At 39.4% G+C, this 13,344-nt stretch overlaps 1 protein-coding gene across 2 annotated transcripts in view; it reads right to left on the reverse strand.

Moving 5' to 3' along the window:
* Positions 1-13,344, reverse strand: part of SYTL5 (synaptotagmin like 5) — a 171,210-nt gene that overhangs the window by 58,127 nt on the left and 99,739 nt on the right. Inside the window, exons 9-12 of one of the 2 annotated variants that reach the window (XM_043895558.1) lie at positions 8,717-8,846; positions 6,479-6,585; positions 4,068-4,160; positions 3,374-3,439 (exon numbers count right to left, since the gene is read on the reverse strand). In XM_043895558.1, the coding sequence (XP_043751493.1) occupies positions 3,374-3,439; positions 4,068-4,160; positions 6,479-6,585; positions 8,717-8,846 (396 nt within the window). The remainder of the gene's footprint in view (positions 1-3,373; positions 3,440-4,067; positions 4,161-6,478; positions 6,586-8,716; positions 8,847-13,344) is intronic. The other variant, XM_043895560.1, reaches the window with a different exon arrangement.

The raw sequence follows: 13,344 nt of genomic DNA on the forward strand, positions 1-13,344 counted from the left end.
ATAACTGCATCTTCCAAAAGGGCACGCCACGAGAACATCACTGCCCACAGCTGTCTGGACTCCCCTGACCAGTTGTGAGGCCACAGGGTTAGTAACTAATATGACTGTGGCTTTCTACACATCTATAAAATAGCAACTCTCACAAACAGAACGCTAAACAAGAAAATAACACACCAGCCAGTAAATAAAATTAAAATGCAGAAAGAAAATAAATAAATAAATAAAATGCAGAAAGAAACCCTGTCCAAATGTGCCAGAATGAATGAAAGTTCTGATGGGACACTGATAACAAGAGATGCATTTTAAATTAAATGGAACAAAATTATCCTGTAGTGCCAGCAACACGAACTCTGTGTCTTAGCAACATGACTGTCACAAAAGACCACCTGGAAGGCGTTCAGAAGTGATCTAGGCATTTCAAGAGCCCTGTCTATGAATGACTGGGAAGTAAAGACTATGGTAAGTGCAAAGAGAGGTTAGACCTCATACCTTGTATATATTTTTTTGTTTATATATAAAACAAAAGTCATAACCTTGCTTCAATTGCTCAAAGTACAGACTGATCCAAAAGCAGTGGGTGATATGGCCAGTCTCTCTTTCAAGCTTAAATCAAGGGCAAGAGCAAACCAAGGATTCCATAATAATTTGGAAATTAAAACTTAAAGAGCCAGTGAGTGACCTAAGTCATCTACTCGGTTCCTAAAACCAAACATCAGAATTTTCATGATAGCAGGTATCTTTGCAAACTTTAATTGCCTACTGGTCACTTGGGGGTCTCGTTAAAATGAAGGTTCTAATCCACACAGTACCAGGTGGAGTCTGAGATTCTGTCTTCTTCTTTTTTTTTTTCTTTTAAAGATTTGTTTATTTATTTTTGGCTGTGGTGGGTCTTTGTTGCTGCACTCGGGGTTTCTCCAGTTGCAATGAGCAGAGGCTGCTCTCTAGTTGCGTTGTGCAGGGCTTCTCTTTGCAGTAGTTTCATTTGTTGCAGAGCTCAGGCTCTAGGCCCCCTGGCTTCAGAAGTTGTGGCTCCCGGTCTCCAGAGTGCAACAGGCTCAATAGTAGTGATGCAAGGGCTTAGTTGCTCTGCAGCACGTGGAATCTTCCCAGATCAGGGATTGAACCAGTGGCCCTTGCATTGCATGGTCGATTATTAACCACTGGACCACCAGGGAAGCCTTGCGATTCTGCTTTTCTAACAAACTCCTAGGTCCACAGTTCCCAAACTGTGTGTTAAGGCATCCCAGAGCACCAGCCCCAACTCACAACGGGCACCGCAGGATATTTTAAAATTCCCAAGGAAACAACACTGACAACTATTAGATACCATGCAGACAGTAGTTCACAGTGTTAACATTCGACCCCACTTTCTTCTTTTTAATAAAGTCCTATCCATGTGAACCTGAGATTTAGGCAGTAACTATGACAAAAAACATGTACTGCACAAAAATCCATGAGGAAAAGGAAATGAAAATGCTGCTGCCAACTCATGTAGTCCCCATTAGGCCCACACATCACCTCAGGGGCTATTTAGGAACGGAAAAGAGTCGGACACGACAAAGGGACTAAAATGAAGAAAGGAATAAAAATATTATTTTTTCAAATGGTTACTGTGCACTATATTTTCAAATGGCTATTAAGTTGTTAAGATACCAGTGCTTATTTTTTTTCCAAGCTAACTATTTAATAACTGGGCTAGGTGGCTCAGACAGTAAAGCGTCTGCCTGCAATGTGGAAGACCCAAGTTCAATCCCTGGGTTGGGAAGATCACCTGGAGAAGGAAATGGCAATCCACTCCAGTACTCTTGCCTGGAAAATTCCATGGACTGAGGAGCCTGGTAGGCTACAATCCATGGGGTTGCGAACAGTCTGATCTGACTGAGCGACTTCACTTTCACTTGGCCTAGCAGTGCTATGAAATTACCACAGAGACACTAGTGGTTCTGTAAACTGACAGCCTTTTAGAGTCTCTGTCTCAGGTCACTCTGTGTTGCTGGTCAATAGACCATGCTTTGAGTTTCAAGGGCCTCAAGAATAAGTCCCAAACCCCTCATGTCACATATGAGTCAAGTCTGGCTCACAGAAATTATTGGCAGTGCCGAAATATTGTGAAATAAAGTTCATATTTTATGGCAAAGCTTGAAAAATTTAAACATTCTTTTTTGTTTTCACTGAACCACATGGCTTGCAGGATCTTAATTCCCTGACCAACCTGGGCCCTCAGCAATGAAAGTGTGGAGTCTTAACCACTGGACCACCAGAGAATTCCCCAAGAAAAATTTGAACATGAAAAAGTTCATCTGACCTTTGGCCTCCTCGCTCCCCTCTACTGTGCATTATGTATCTGCAGTATGTATCTACCAGACCTTCCTCATCAGCAAGAATACCTGCTCAGCCGTGACAACAACATCCTTCGAGCACCCATAAGACAACTCCTTAAAAGACAGTATTCCTCCTATGCTCTTATAAGGGGACACAATGATGCTTAGATCTGAATTGTGTAAACCGTCAATAATATATTGTTTAATGAATAGCCCTTTTGTCTCAAAAAAACATATAACTGCTTGACTTCTATGGGCAGGACAGTTCTCGGAGCTTTCTGAGATGCTGTTCCCAGGTTATAATCTTCAATATGGAGCCAATAGAATTTCCCATTACTTTCTTAGATCAACTGATTAATTTTTTTTTGTTGACAGCAAAGCAAAAGATTTCCAGATTTTTAGTCTGACGACCTCCACACCATACCTTACTGACCCCTTGGGTCACTGACTTGTATCTATACCACATCCTTCTGTAGCCAGTCCTTCAAAGAGGGTCCTCTGTTAAAGCATGAGATCCGTGCATAGAAAATTCAGTTTAAGAACCCACTTTTGCAGAAGCTTGGAAGAAACTGAAGAAGTTACAAGAATTTTACTACTAACCAAACTATGCTTTTAACCAAGCCAATGCTGTGATTTAAATAGAGATGTTTATTCTAAGGGGCTTCCCTGGTGGTTCAGATGGTAAAGAATCTGCCTGCAATGCAGGAGACCCAAGTTGGATCCCTGGGTTGGAAAGATACCCTGGAGAAGGGAATGGCTACCCACTCCGGTATTCTTGCCTGGAGAATCCCATGAAAAGGTGCCTTGTTCATAGTAAACCATTCTGGACCATGTATCTTTTCTCTAGTCCACAGATTCTAATGTTTAAAAAATGTGTTTTCTTTGGAATACCTGGATTCTGATTATATTATTTACCTTTTAAAAGAGGATTGCTGGTTAATGATACATGAGTCAGAAAGGCTGGAAGAATTGGCTAGCTAATGAGATTTTCTGTACCATGAAATCCATGAAGAAAGATTGAAAAAAAGAAAAAGGAAAGGTTGAACACTCACAGTGTCTGAGTCAGCATCAGGCACACTTAGGTAGGTCCATTTCCTGTCAGAGCCTGCTTGAGAATTCTTTAAGGAAGTCGCCCAAAGGTCAAAAGAGAAAAGCATATTAGAGCAACAGACGGAAATAAAAGACACCAAGAAAAGACTTGGAGGCATACAGATAGATAAAAAGACCCAGGGGCACCTAAAGCCCTCTCAAAGAAGGGTTCAAACACCAAAGTAATATGGGACGTTATTCTGTAGGAGTCGGAAGTTATGGACTTGATGTACGAATAGGAAAGAAAGTTACTTGGCTATGTGTTTAAGGAAAGTGAGGAAAGTGACTGGTGGTAGGAAGGAGGACATCTGAGGAACTGAGAGAATGGCAGCAGGGAAATTTACCAACTGAGAACTGAGATAATTCAGAGGGTTCAGCTGATGAGAGCCTGAACTAGGGAGTGATGAGGCTTTAAAACGTGGTGGGGAGAGGTTTTTTAAAGTAGGAATCAGGAGCCTTAGGACAAGCCCCCACAAAATTTGAATAAAAGGTACTCTTTGGACAAAAGGCAAGCAGCAGACTATAATAACTTTAATTCATGATCCTGCCTTTTCCAAGAACTTCTTTGGAAGTTCTTTGGATTCTCTTCTTTGGAAATGCAAAGAAAATCAACAAGAGAAAGAAGAAAATTCCAGTGCATGCTCAAGAATTGCTTACTGTTGACAGGCCACTCGCTAGACTGTGGGTATTTGAAGAAAACTGGGAGGACACTAAGTCATCAATGCCATCTTCCATCTCTTCCAAGGAATCCTAAAGAAAGATGGGGAGGAATAAAATCAGTGACTTGGTGTCTTTCCTAGAAAGTCTTTTCACTTACAAAACAACTTTTTAAAATATTTATTTATAATTGATTTATGATTGCTTTATGACATTGATTTTATTTCTGTCATACATCAAAATGAATTAACCATAGGTGTACATATGTCCCCTCCCTCTTGAATCTCCCTCCCACCTCCCGCCCATTCCCACTCCTCTTGGTTATTACAGAGCCCCACTTTGAGTTCCCTGAGTTATTACAGCAAATTCCCATTGGCTATCTATTTTACCTATGTTAGTGTATATGTATCCATGCTCCTGTCTCCATTCATCTCACCCTCTCCCTCTTCTCCCCCACCCTTGTCCATAAGCCTGTTATCTATGTCTGTGTCTCTACTGTGGCTCTGTGAACAGATTCGTCAGAATCATCCTTCTAGATTTCAAATATATGCGTTAATATACGATATTTGAAAACACTGTTTTTAAATACTTGAAATATCAGATACAAATATCTAAAAAAACTCCATTCCTAGGTTTTGCTCTATTGCTCTCCATTCGACCTGAATTACAACCATCTGAAGATTGGGGTCTCCTTCCTAGTGATGCTTGCTTTATGGAAAGACCATGAAATGTGGAATCACACAGATCTGGGCGTTCAATCCCTCCTTCCCTGCTCACTAAAGTGATTCACTTTGAGCAAAGTACTTACTTTTTAATTTGAAAAGTTGAGGTGCATTTGTGTGTGTATGGGTGTGTGTGTGTGCACATTAATGCATGTCTGTGTATGTATATATACTGTTAAGACACGGAAATGTATATTGAAAATCTCTCCAATAGAATAAACTATTTTACATATTGGTTTCTTATCCAAAATCCCAGATTCTACTTTTCTTTCCCCACTTTTCTATCCCCTGGCTATTTAAATAGTACATTTTTATAGTAAAAATTTCAAGCAATATAGATTAAAAAAAACTTGTATCTTCACTCACATATTATTAATGAAATTTCAATAATCTTTGATGGATGAACAGGGTACATATACACACAGATAAATGGATTATATCATGCATACTATTTTCTTTTTTTAAATTTAAGGATACCTTTCTTTTTGGTTTCTCCTCTCTTCCCTGGTCCTCCTTCTTCTCACCCTGGGTAAAGCTAGTATTATGCATCCTGTTCTAATTACATTCTCTTTTTAAAAAGTTTTCCACATCTATTGATGTAGTTTTTATTTTCTCCTTTAATATAGTGAAATATTAATTATGTAAAAGATATTCTTATAGAGGTTAATTCTTCCATTCAAACCTAGAATAAAACTTGCTTATTGCAATATTTTTGATTCACTGCTAGATTTGTGTATATATTCAAGTTTTCTGTATATATTTATAAATTAATTTACTTTGTAGCTTTCTTTTTTAAAACTATTTTTAAAATCAAGTTTGAGTATTCAGGTTATATAAAATGGCTTCATATCATGAATTTGAAGATTTTCAGAAGATTTTCTATGATCAGTAATAGTTTAATAACATTGGAATTATCTGTTCTTTAAAGGCTGACTACCAAAAAAAAAATAATAATAATAAAAAATAAAGGCTGAATACCAAGTAAGCTTTGAAACCATTTGCTCTCATTGCCCACTGCCACCGCTGCCCTTTTGTGGTAGATTTAAAAATACTTTGCAGTTTTTTATTACTATAGTAAATAACATTGAGTGTTAGAACTAAGTTTCCTGGTTTGTGTCAGAAAAATTATAATAATGTCATTTAACATTTGTCTTATCTTTCATCCAAGGAGTTCAAATTGGATTATAGATATGGTAGAAATAGGAATTTCAGAATATTAGAACCTTCACAATAATTTAATTCAACGTTCTCATTTCATGAATGACTTTACCTTAAACATTAAATTTCACATAAGTTAGTCTCAATTGAGAAGACAGTTTAGGGGGATAATGTGAGATGTAGAAGTGTTCATATAAAACCTATAGTCAGATAAGTCTAGTAATGTTGGATTTAGGAAAAGTTAGGATTCCTTACTTTTTCTGGGTTTATATTAAGTGACATGCTTTTAACCAGGAACTGAAATCCCCAACAGCTGTTTTCTTAGAGATACTTGTCACTCATTAACCTGATCACCTGTTACCTTTTCTAAATCATATTTGTTTTTATATGTTAGTTGTGAAGACTAATAGGAAGAAATGATTGTATATCTTCACTTCACACTCAACTCATCCTTCCTGAAAGTGGACAGGTTTGGAATAAGCCTGTGCCCTTTCTTCATGACCATTAGACACTCTTCCATATCCAACTTACCAAGTCTTTGTCCAAAGCCCCAGGGACAGATTTGCTCCTTATGCTTACAGTATCCTCTAAGTCTTCTGTAAATGACCCGCTCAAATCTAACTCAGATCGACTCCGGTCTGCAGGAAGGAAAGGGGAATAAGGGAATCATCTTGTTTTGTTAGAAGGGTTCACTTCTCATTGCAAATGTTTCATTGTTATTCCAATTCTTTCTAGGGATAGGGCATAGATAGTGTCATGAAAACAACAGTCAGAAACTTCATACTGTTTATGCTAACATGCTACCATTTATTAACAGTATTTTGAAAGTTTCTTGGACTGACTTACCAACACTGATCTGTACATTTCTCCTTTGAGCATAGGAAGGCAAATGTTCTACTACTATAACATGATCAATTTGTAAGCTATTTAAGAATTTTGTTGTGCTCAAAAACCTTGGCAAACCCTCAAAGAATGGGCCATTAAGCTTAGAAAAAAATAAAACATCAAGTATTCCTTATTTATTAGAGAATCTATTGTCTATTCCATGGACAGAGGAGCCTGGTGGGCTACAGCCCATGGGATCGCAGAGAGTCAGACATGACTGAGCACGCATGCATACATTGTGTTTTTATATCTGACATAAAATGCAATGAAATGATGCTAGTTCTTTTCACACAAAAAGGGAGTGGCTGTAGGGAAATTGAAAGGAAGTTCTATTTCTTTGCACACCAGAACATTCTTTCATCAGAATTTCTTGTTTTTAAACATATACAGAAAAATGCAAAACTCAGTAATGCTGTGGATAGCTTATCAACAGTTCATTTCCATAAAAGACTTCTATGTTAAAACCCTGCTGAGAGAGAATACTTGCTTCTAAATGAGAAAGACTGAAGAGAGTAACTGATTAAGAGTGAAATGATAAATGAAATAGCACAGAACTGCTCAGCATAGCACCAGACCCAGAGTATGTACTCAATCTACAGGAGCTACTGAGTACTAGTCCGAGGAGAAATGAAGGGGCTTCTCAAATGGCTCAGCAGTAAAGAAGCCGCCTGCCAATGCAGGAGACACAGGAGACATGGGTTCAATACCTGAGTCAAGAAGATCCTCTGGAGGAGGAAATGGCCACCCACTCCAATATTCTTGCCTGGGAAATCCCATGGACAGAGGAGCCTGGCGAGTTAGAGCCCATGAGGTTGCAAAGAGTTGGACACAACTAAACAACTAAATATGAGCATGAGTGGTAGAAATACGCTCCATGAGGTTGGCTTCTAGGCTAGTTTAAAATTATTCATTGAACTAGAGAACCGATTTTCTAGTCCTAAACAAAATGCAATAATAGCCACACACATTTAGCCAACTCTTTGGGAGCAACTTGTTTTGGAGAGACACCCCCAACTCAGCACAGAGAATACAGCCTTAGGCTTTATGTCAGCATTATCATTAGATAACTGGTGATTTCTTCCTTCTTGGGATCTTGTCATGATTTCAAATCTACACATGGGACAGAAAGTTCTTAATTATAACATATTTCTCTGAAGAGTTTCCTTATTCAAAGGTAATAAAATTACACCATGAAATAATATCTGTTTCACAGGGGTTGTTGTGATGCTAAAGTGAAACAATTTTTTTGAAGGGATCATACAAATGAAAGGGGTTATTAACAATCCCTTAATGCTGCTTGCAAAGAAGGCCTTATTTAAACCAGGGAATAATGATTCATCTGTCTAGATACAGGGCACTTCTGACCGATGTGTCAATGGAACTACCATTTCCTTGAATTCTGGGCACGTGTCTTTATCTTTTGTATTAAATGAGCCAATTATATTTCCTGAACTCCTCTACTGATTTCTCGGCTCTGTCAGTCAGGTCTGGCTCTTTAAGACCCTATGGACTGTAGTCCACCAGGCTCCTCTGTCCAGGGGATTTCCCAGGCAAGAATACTGAAGAGGACTGCCATTTCCTCCTCTAGGGATGGAACCCACGTCTCCTGCCTTGGCAAGCAGATTCTTCACCACTGCACTATCTGGGAAGTCCCATGACTGTATATGCTTATCAAATCCAAAATTCACAGATTTTGCAAGGGGCTCAAGGCATCACATGGGTCCACATTTCAACAGTTCTTACGGAGTGGGCCGAACACCATGGGTCAAAGCGTGGATGATTATTTTCAAAGGCATGAAACATACATTTAAAGCCACACCAGGCAGTCAGTTTCACCTGATTTAGTCATTTTCACAACAGAGCAGTCAGGTTGGAAATACTCACCTGAGGAGAGGGAGGCCCGGGACACTGCTATGGATGGTGTGCTGGAAGGTTTTCGGCGATGAGTCCTTGTGAGGTCCTCAGAGGTGCTTTCAATGGCAGCCAAATCGGTGGAATTCTCAAAACCACGTTCCTTATCACAAAGTAGAAATGGAAATATACATATAATATTGACTGTAATTGACTTCCAAATACTTCCATCTACCAGTATAACCATATCTATCTCACTCTTCAAGAGGAGCCAGTTGACACCTAGAGAACCCTCAACAGGAGTCCATATAACTCTAAAACTTACTTCAATACTCTCAAAAATATCTACCAAGAGTTTTGCTAACTAGCACAAAAGGTGTCTGAAATAATTATTTGTTCACAAAATTAGTGAATGTTATAAGGTTATCAGTAAAGATGGTGTAAGAACCTCCAAACTTACATGAACTGTGTGTAAGAATATGGCAAGCTTTACACCCTCAGAGTAGTACTCAGGGTTAGAACTCTTGCTTCCACATTTGTCCTCATTCTGCACACCCTCTCTCCTCAACCATGCCTTACTTTCACCACCCCTCACTTAACAGAAAAGCATGCCACCTTCCCCATCTCATAGGCTGGATGATCAGAATATGGTTGCTTACATCATTATTTACTTTAAGTTTTTCATTATTTTATTAAATTTATTTATCTGGCTGTGTTGGGTCTTAACGGTAGCAACACAAGATCTTCATTATGGCACTTGGGCTCTCTAGTTGCAGTACATGGGATTAGTTGCCAAACTGCATGCAGAATGTTAGTTTCCAGACCAGGGATCAAACCCTCATTCCCTGCAATGGAAGGCTTATTCTTAACTACTGGACCACCCAGGAAGTCCTCCTACATCATTATGGCAATAAAATTTCATGCAAGGCACTTATTAATGTTCATAAAAGGATAAAGAATGGAGACTTCCCTGCTTATAGGAATAGGTGGGTTTTTTTTGGGGAGGTGGGTATCTACTTGCTTGGAGAAGGCAATGGCACCCCACTCCAGTACTCTTGCCTGGAAAATCCCAAGGACAGAGGAGCCTGGTAGGCTGCAGTCCATGGGGTCGCTAAGAGTCGGACACGACTGAGTGACTTCACTTTGACTTTTCACTTTCATGCGCTGGAGAAGGAAATAGCAACCCACTCCACTGTTCTTGCCTGGAGAATCCCAGGGGTGGGGGAGCCTGGTGGGCTGCCGTCTATGGGGTCACACAGAGTCGGACACGACTGAAGCGACTTAGCAGCAGCAGCAGCAGCAGCATCTACTTGCTTATAGATGCTTGTTCATGTAATGGTATTCAGTCTAACACTTTATGTTTTCTCTTTTTTTAATTCTTTTATAGAAGTATAGTTGGCTTACAATGATGTGAAAATCTCTGCTCTATAGCAAAGTGACTCAGTTACACAATACATACCTTCTTATTTATATTCTTTTCTACTACAGTTTATCACAAGATAGTGAATATAGTTACCTATGCTATATAGTAGGATCTTCTTGTTTATCCATTCTAAATGTAATAGCTTGCATCTACCAACCCCAAATTTCTAGTCCATCCCTTTTCCTCCCCCGTGACAACCACAAGTCTGTTCTCTGCAAGTCTGTTTCTGTTTTGCAAATAAGTTCATTTGTGCCATGTTTTAGATACCATATATAAGTGATATCACATGGTATTCATCTAACGTCACATAGTATGATCTAGTTGCATTCATGTTGCTATGAATGGCATTATTTTGTTCTTTTTATGGCTGAGTAATATTCCACTGTGTATACATATCACAACTTCTTTATTCATTCATCTCTTCATGGACATATGGGTTGTTTTCACGTTTTGCCTATTGTGAACAGTGCTGCTATGAACATAGGGGTGCATTTATGTTTTTCAATTATAGTTTTATCTGGGTATATGCCCAGGAGTGGGATTGCTGGATCATATAGTAACTCTATTTTCAGTTTTCTGAGGAACCTCTATTTTCCAGTGACTGCACCAACTTACATTCCCACCAACAGTGACACTTAATTTCATTATAAGGGAAAATTCTGTCCAGACTTTGCCTGTGCCCACAGGGGCTTGACAATTACATTGTTCCAAGTTCACTTAAGTATTAAACCAGTTTTGCACTTCTGAGAACTGGGCTAAGGCTAAGTGTCCATGCAAATGACACCATGATGTGATATGATTGAACCTAAAAGAGACTCTTCAGTTGCCCCTTCCAAAAATAGTCAAAAACTGTCTTTAAATGTCCTAGAGAAAGGAACCCCCTTCTTGGTGCCCTACATTTACCTCATAACTTAGACACTGAGTCAATGTTAATGAACTCATTTCAGAAAGATAGAAATGCAAATCAATGCAACTCCAATATAGATTGGATTTGGTCTTTGAGTATTTGCCAACACATACTGCCTGTAGCAGGAGGAATATAAGTCCTAATTTTTCTAATTACCACCTATTCAAAAAGGTGTTCACACATGGATTCCTCCAATGAAGCAAGACCAACTTCCTTAGCAGCAATTAACAGTGACAGTAAATTTTCCAACTGGCACCCTGGGAATAACATTAATATTGAGCACTAATAGGCCAATTAATATTGCACAGTATGTAACACATAGCCTGGGGATCCAGGATGTGAGGCCTAAAATTAATAAGTTATATCATAGCAGAGCACAGGTTAGAGATTTTCATGTTCTAACAATTTTCCACTTTAAAAAGGTACTTCTCACATGCTAAAGCAGACAAGAACACTGAAACAAAAGATGCTGAGAAGTGGGAGAAATTGTTAAGTTGATCATCATGCAACTCTATATGGGTCTTTTCTTCATCATGAAAGAGCAAATATGCTTCATAAAGTACTCTGCTGCACTAAGTTTATTCAACAGAAAGTATTTCTCTTTGTGCCTCTTTTTCTTTTAGAAAAGACTAGCTATATCAGTTAGAATGCAAGCATGAGATTAGCCCAAGCACCATATGTGTGTGTTAGTCGCTCAGTCGTGTCCAACTCTGTGATCCCATGGATTGTAGCCTGTCAGGCTCCTCTGTCAATGGGATTTCCCAAGCAAGAATACTAGAGTGGGTTGCCATGCCCTTCTCCAGGGGATCTTCCCAAATCAGGGAACATGGAACCCAGGTCTCCTGCACTGCAGGTGGATTCATTACCATCTGAGCCTATATATATCAATACATATGTCTACTCACTCAATCACAGGAAATTTTTGTTGGGGAATATCTAGGGCTCCCCTTGTGGCTCAGATGGTAAAGAATCCACCTGCAATGCCAGAGACCTGGGTTCGATCCCTGGGTTGGAAAGAGCCCCTGGAGAAGGGCATGGCAACCCTCCCCAGTCTTCTTGTCTGGAGAATCCCCATGGACAGAGGAGCCTGGCAGGCTACAGTCCATGGAGTCGCAAACAGTCGGACATGACCGAGCCACTAAGCAGAGCGCAGGTGTTGTTTAATAAAGAAGTATTCACATATTTGTAGCAACTTGGATGCACTGAGAGTTTATCACAGCGAGTGAAGTAAGTCAGAACAACAAATCTTATCTAAAATATGACAAATGAACCTGTCTACAAAACAGAAAACAGAATCGTACACACAGAGAACGTACTTGTGGTTGCCAAGAGAGAGGGTTTGGGGGGAGGGATGGAGTTGGAGACTGGGGTTAGCAGATGTAAGCCATTATATGCGGAATGGATAAACAACAAATCAGTCTCTTATGATAAAGCATAATGGAAAAGAATGTAAAAAAAGAATGCATATATGTGTATAATCGAATCACTTTGCTGGATAGCAGAAAGTAACAACATTGTAAATCAACTGCAATTTAATGGTTTAAAGTTCTTAAAATTAAAAAAAAAATTCATCTAAAGGCTGTAGATATAAGGGGATTAGTACATGAGAAGGGAGCTCCGTCCTTACCCCCCACCAACAGTGATGGTACTTAGGAAGATAAGCCTTGTTTTGAGAACAAACTTGACTAACTTATTAATTATTGGACTGACAGTCTGCTGCTTCCCACTAGCAGAGCTGTACCAGCTGTTAACATTTTTTTTAATACTTCTGAATCAGTTGGTGAGCAGGGCAACTCCCAGTCCACGCCTTCTTCCTGTGCTCCTGTCCTCCACAACCCTAGTTCTCCTCACAATCCAGGTTACTGCATGGCCTGGGAGGGCCCTCAGGATGCTGCCCAATCTTGCACCAGGGTCTGTTCTGATGGCTCAGTGCCCCTGACATACCAGTTTCTAAATATTTTGAATGCCATCCCTTTTTAGGCTGCCAGAGAAGCGAGTACAGTCACCAACTGTGCAAGCACTTTTCTGGCTACTGAACAATTCTGTTTGTGGAGCAAAGTATAAATACAGACAAAAATTTAAATAGGCCTTTTATCTTATCAACAAGTTTAATTTAGACTAAAACTGTTTAAATACACTTATTATTATTATTCTTCAATCTGTCTGAATGCCTTTGGACTCTTCATGAAAAATATCTGTAGAATCTTGTCGTCACAATCTCCACATCTATCTTCATGTTCCAAAGCCCAGTAATACCTCCTGCAATAATACTATGGACTCCTTCCTAACCAGCCTTCTGGCTTCCACTCTTGTTCCAACAGGCTCTTCTCA

This window comes from Cervus elaphus, chromosome X, assembly GCF_910594005.1.
Source record: "Cervus elaphus chromosome X, mCerEla1.1, whole genome shotgun sequence".
NCBI lineage: Eukaryota > Metazoa > Chordata > Mammalia > Artiodactyla > Cervidae > Cervus > Cervus elaphus.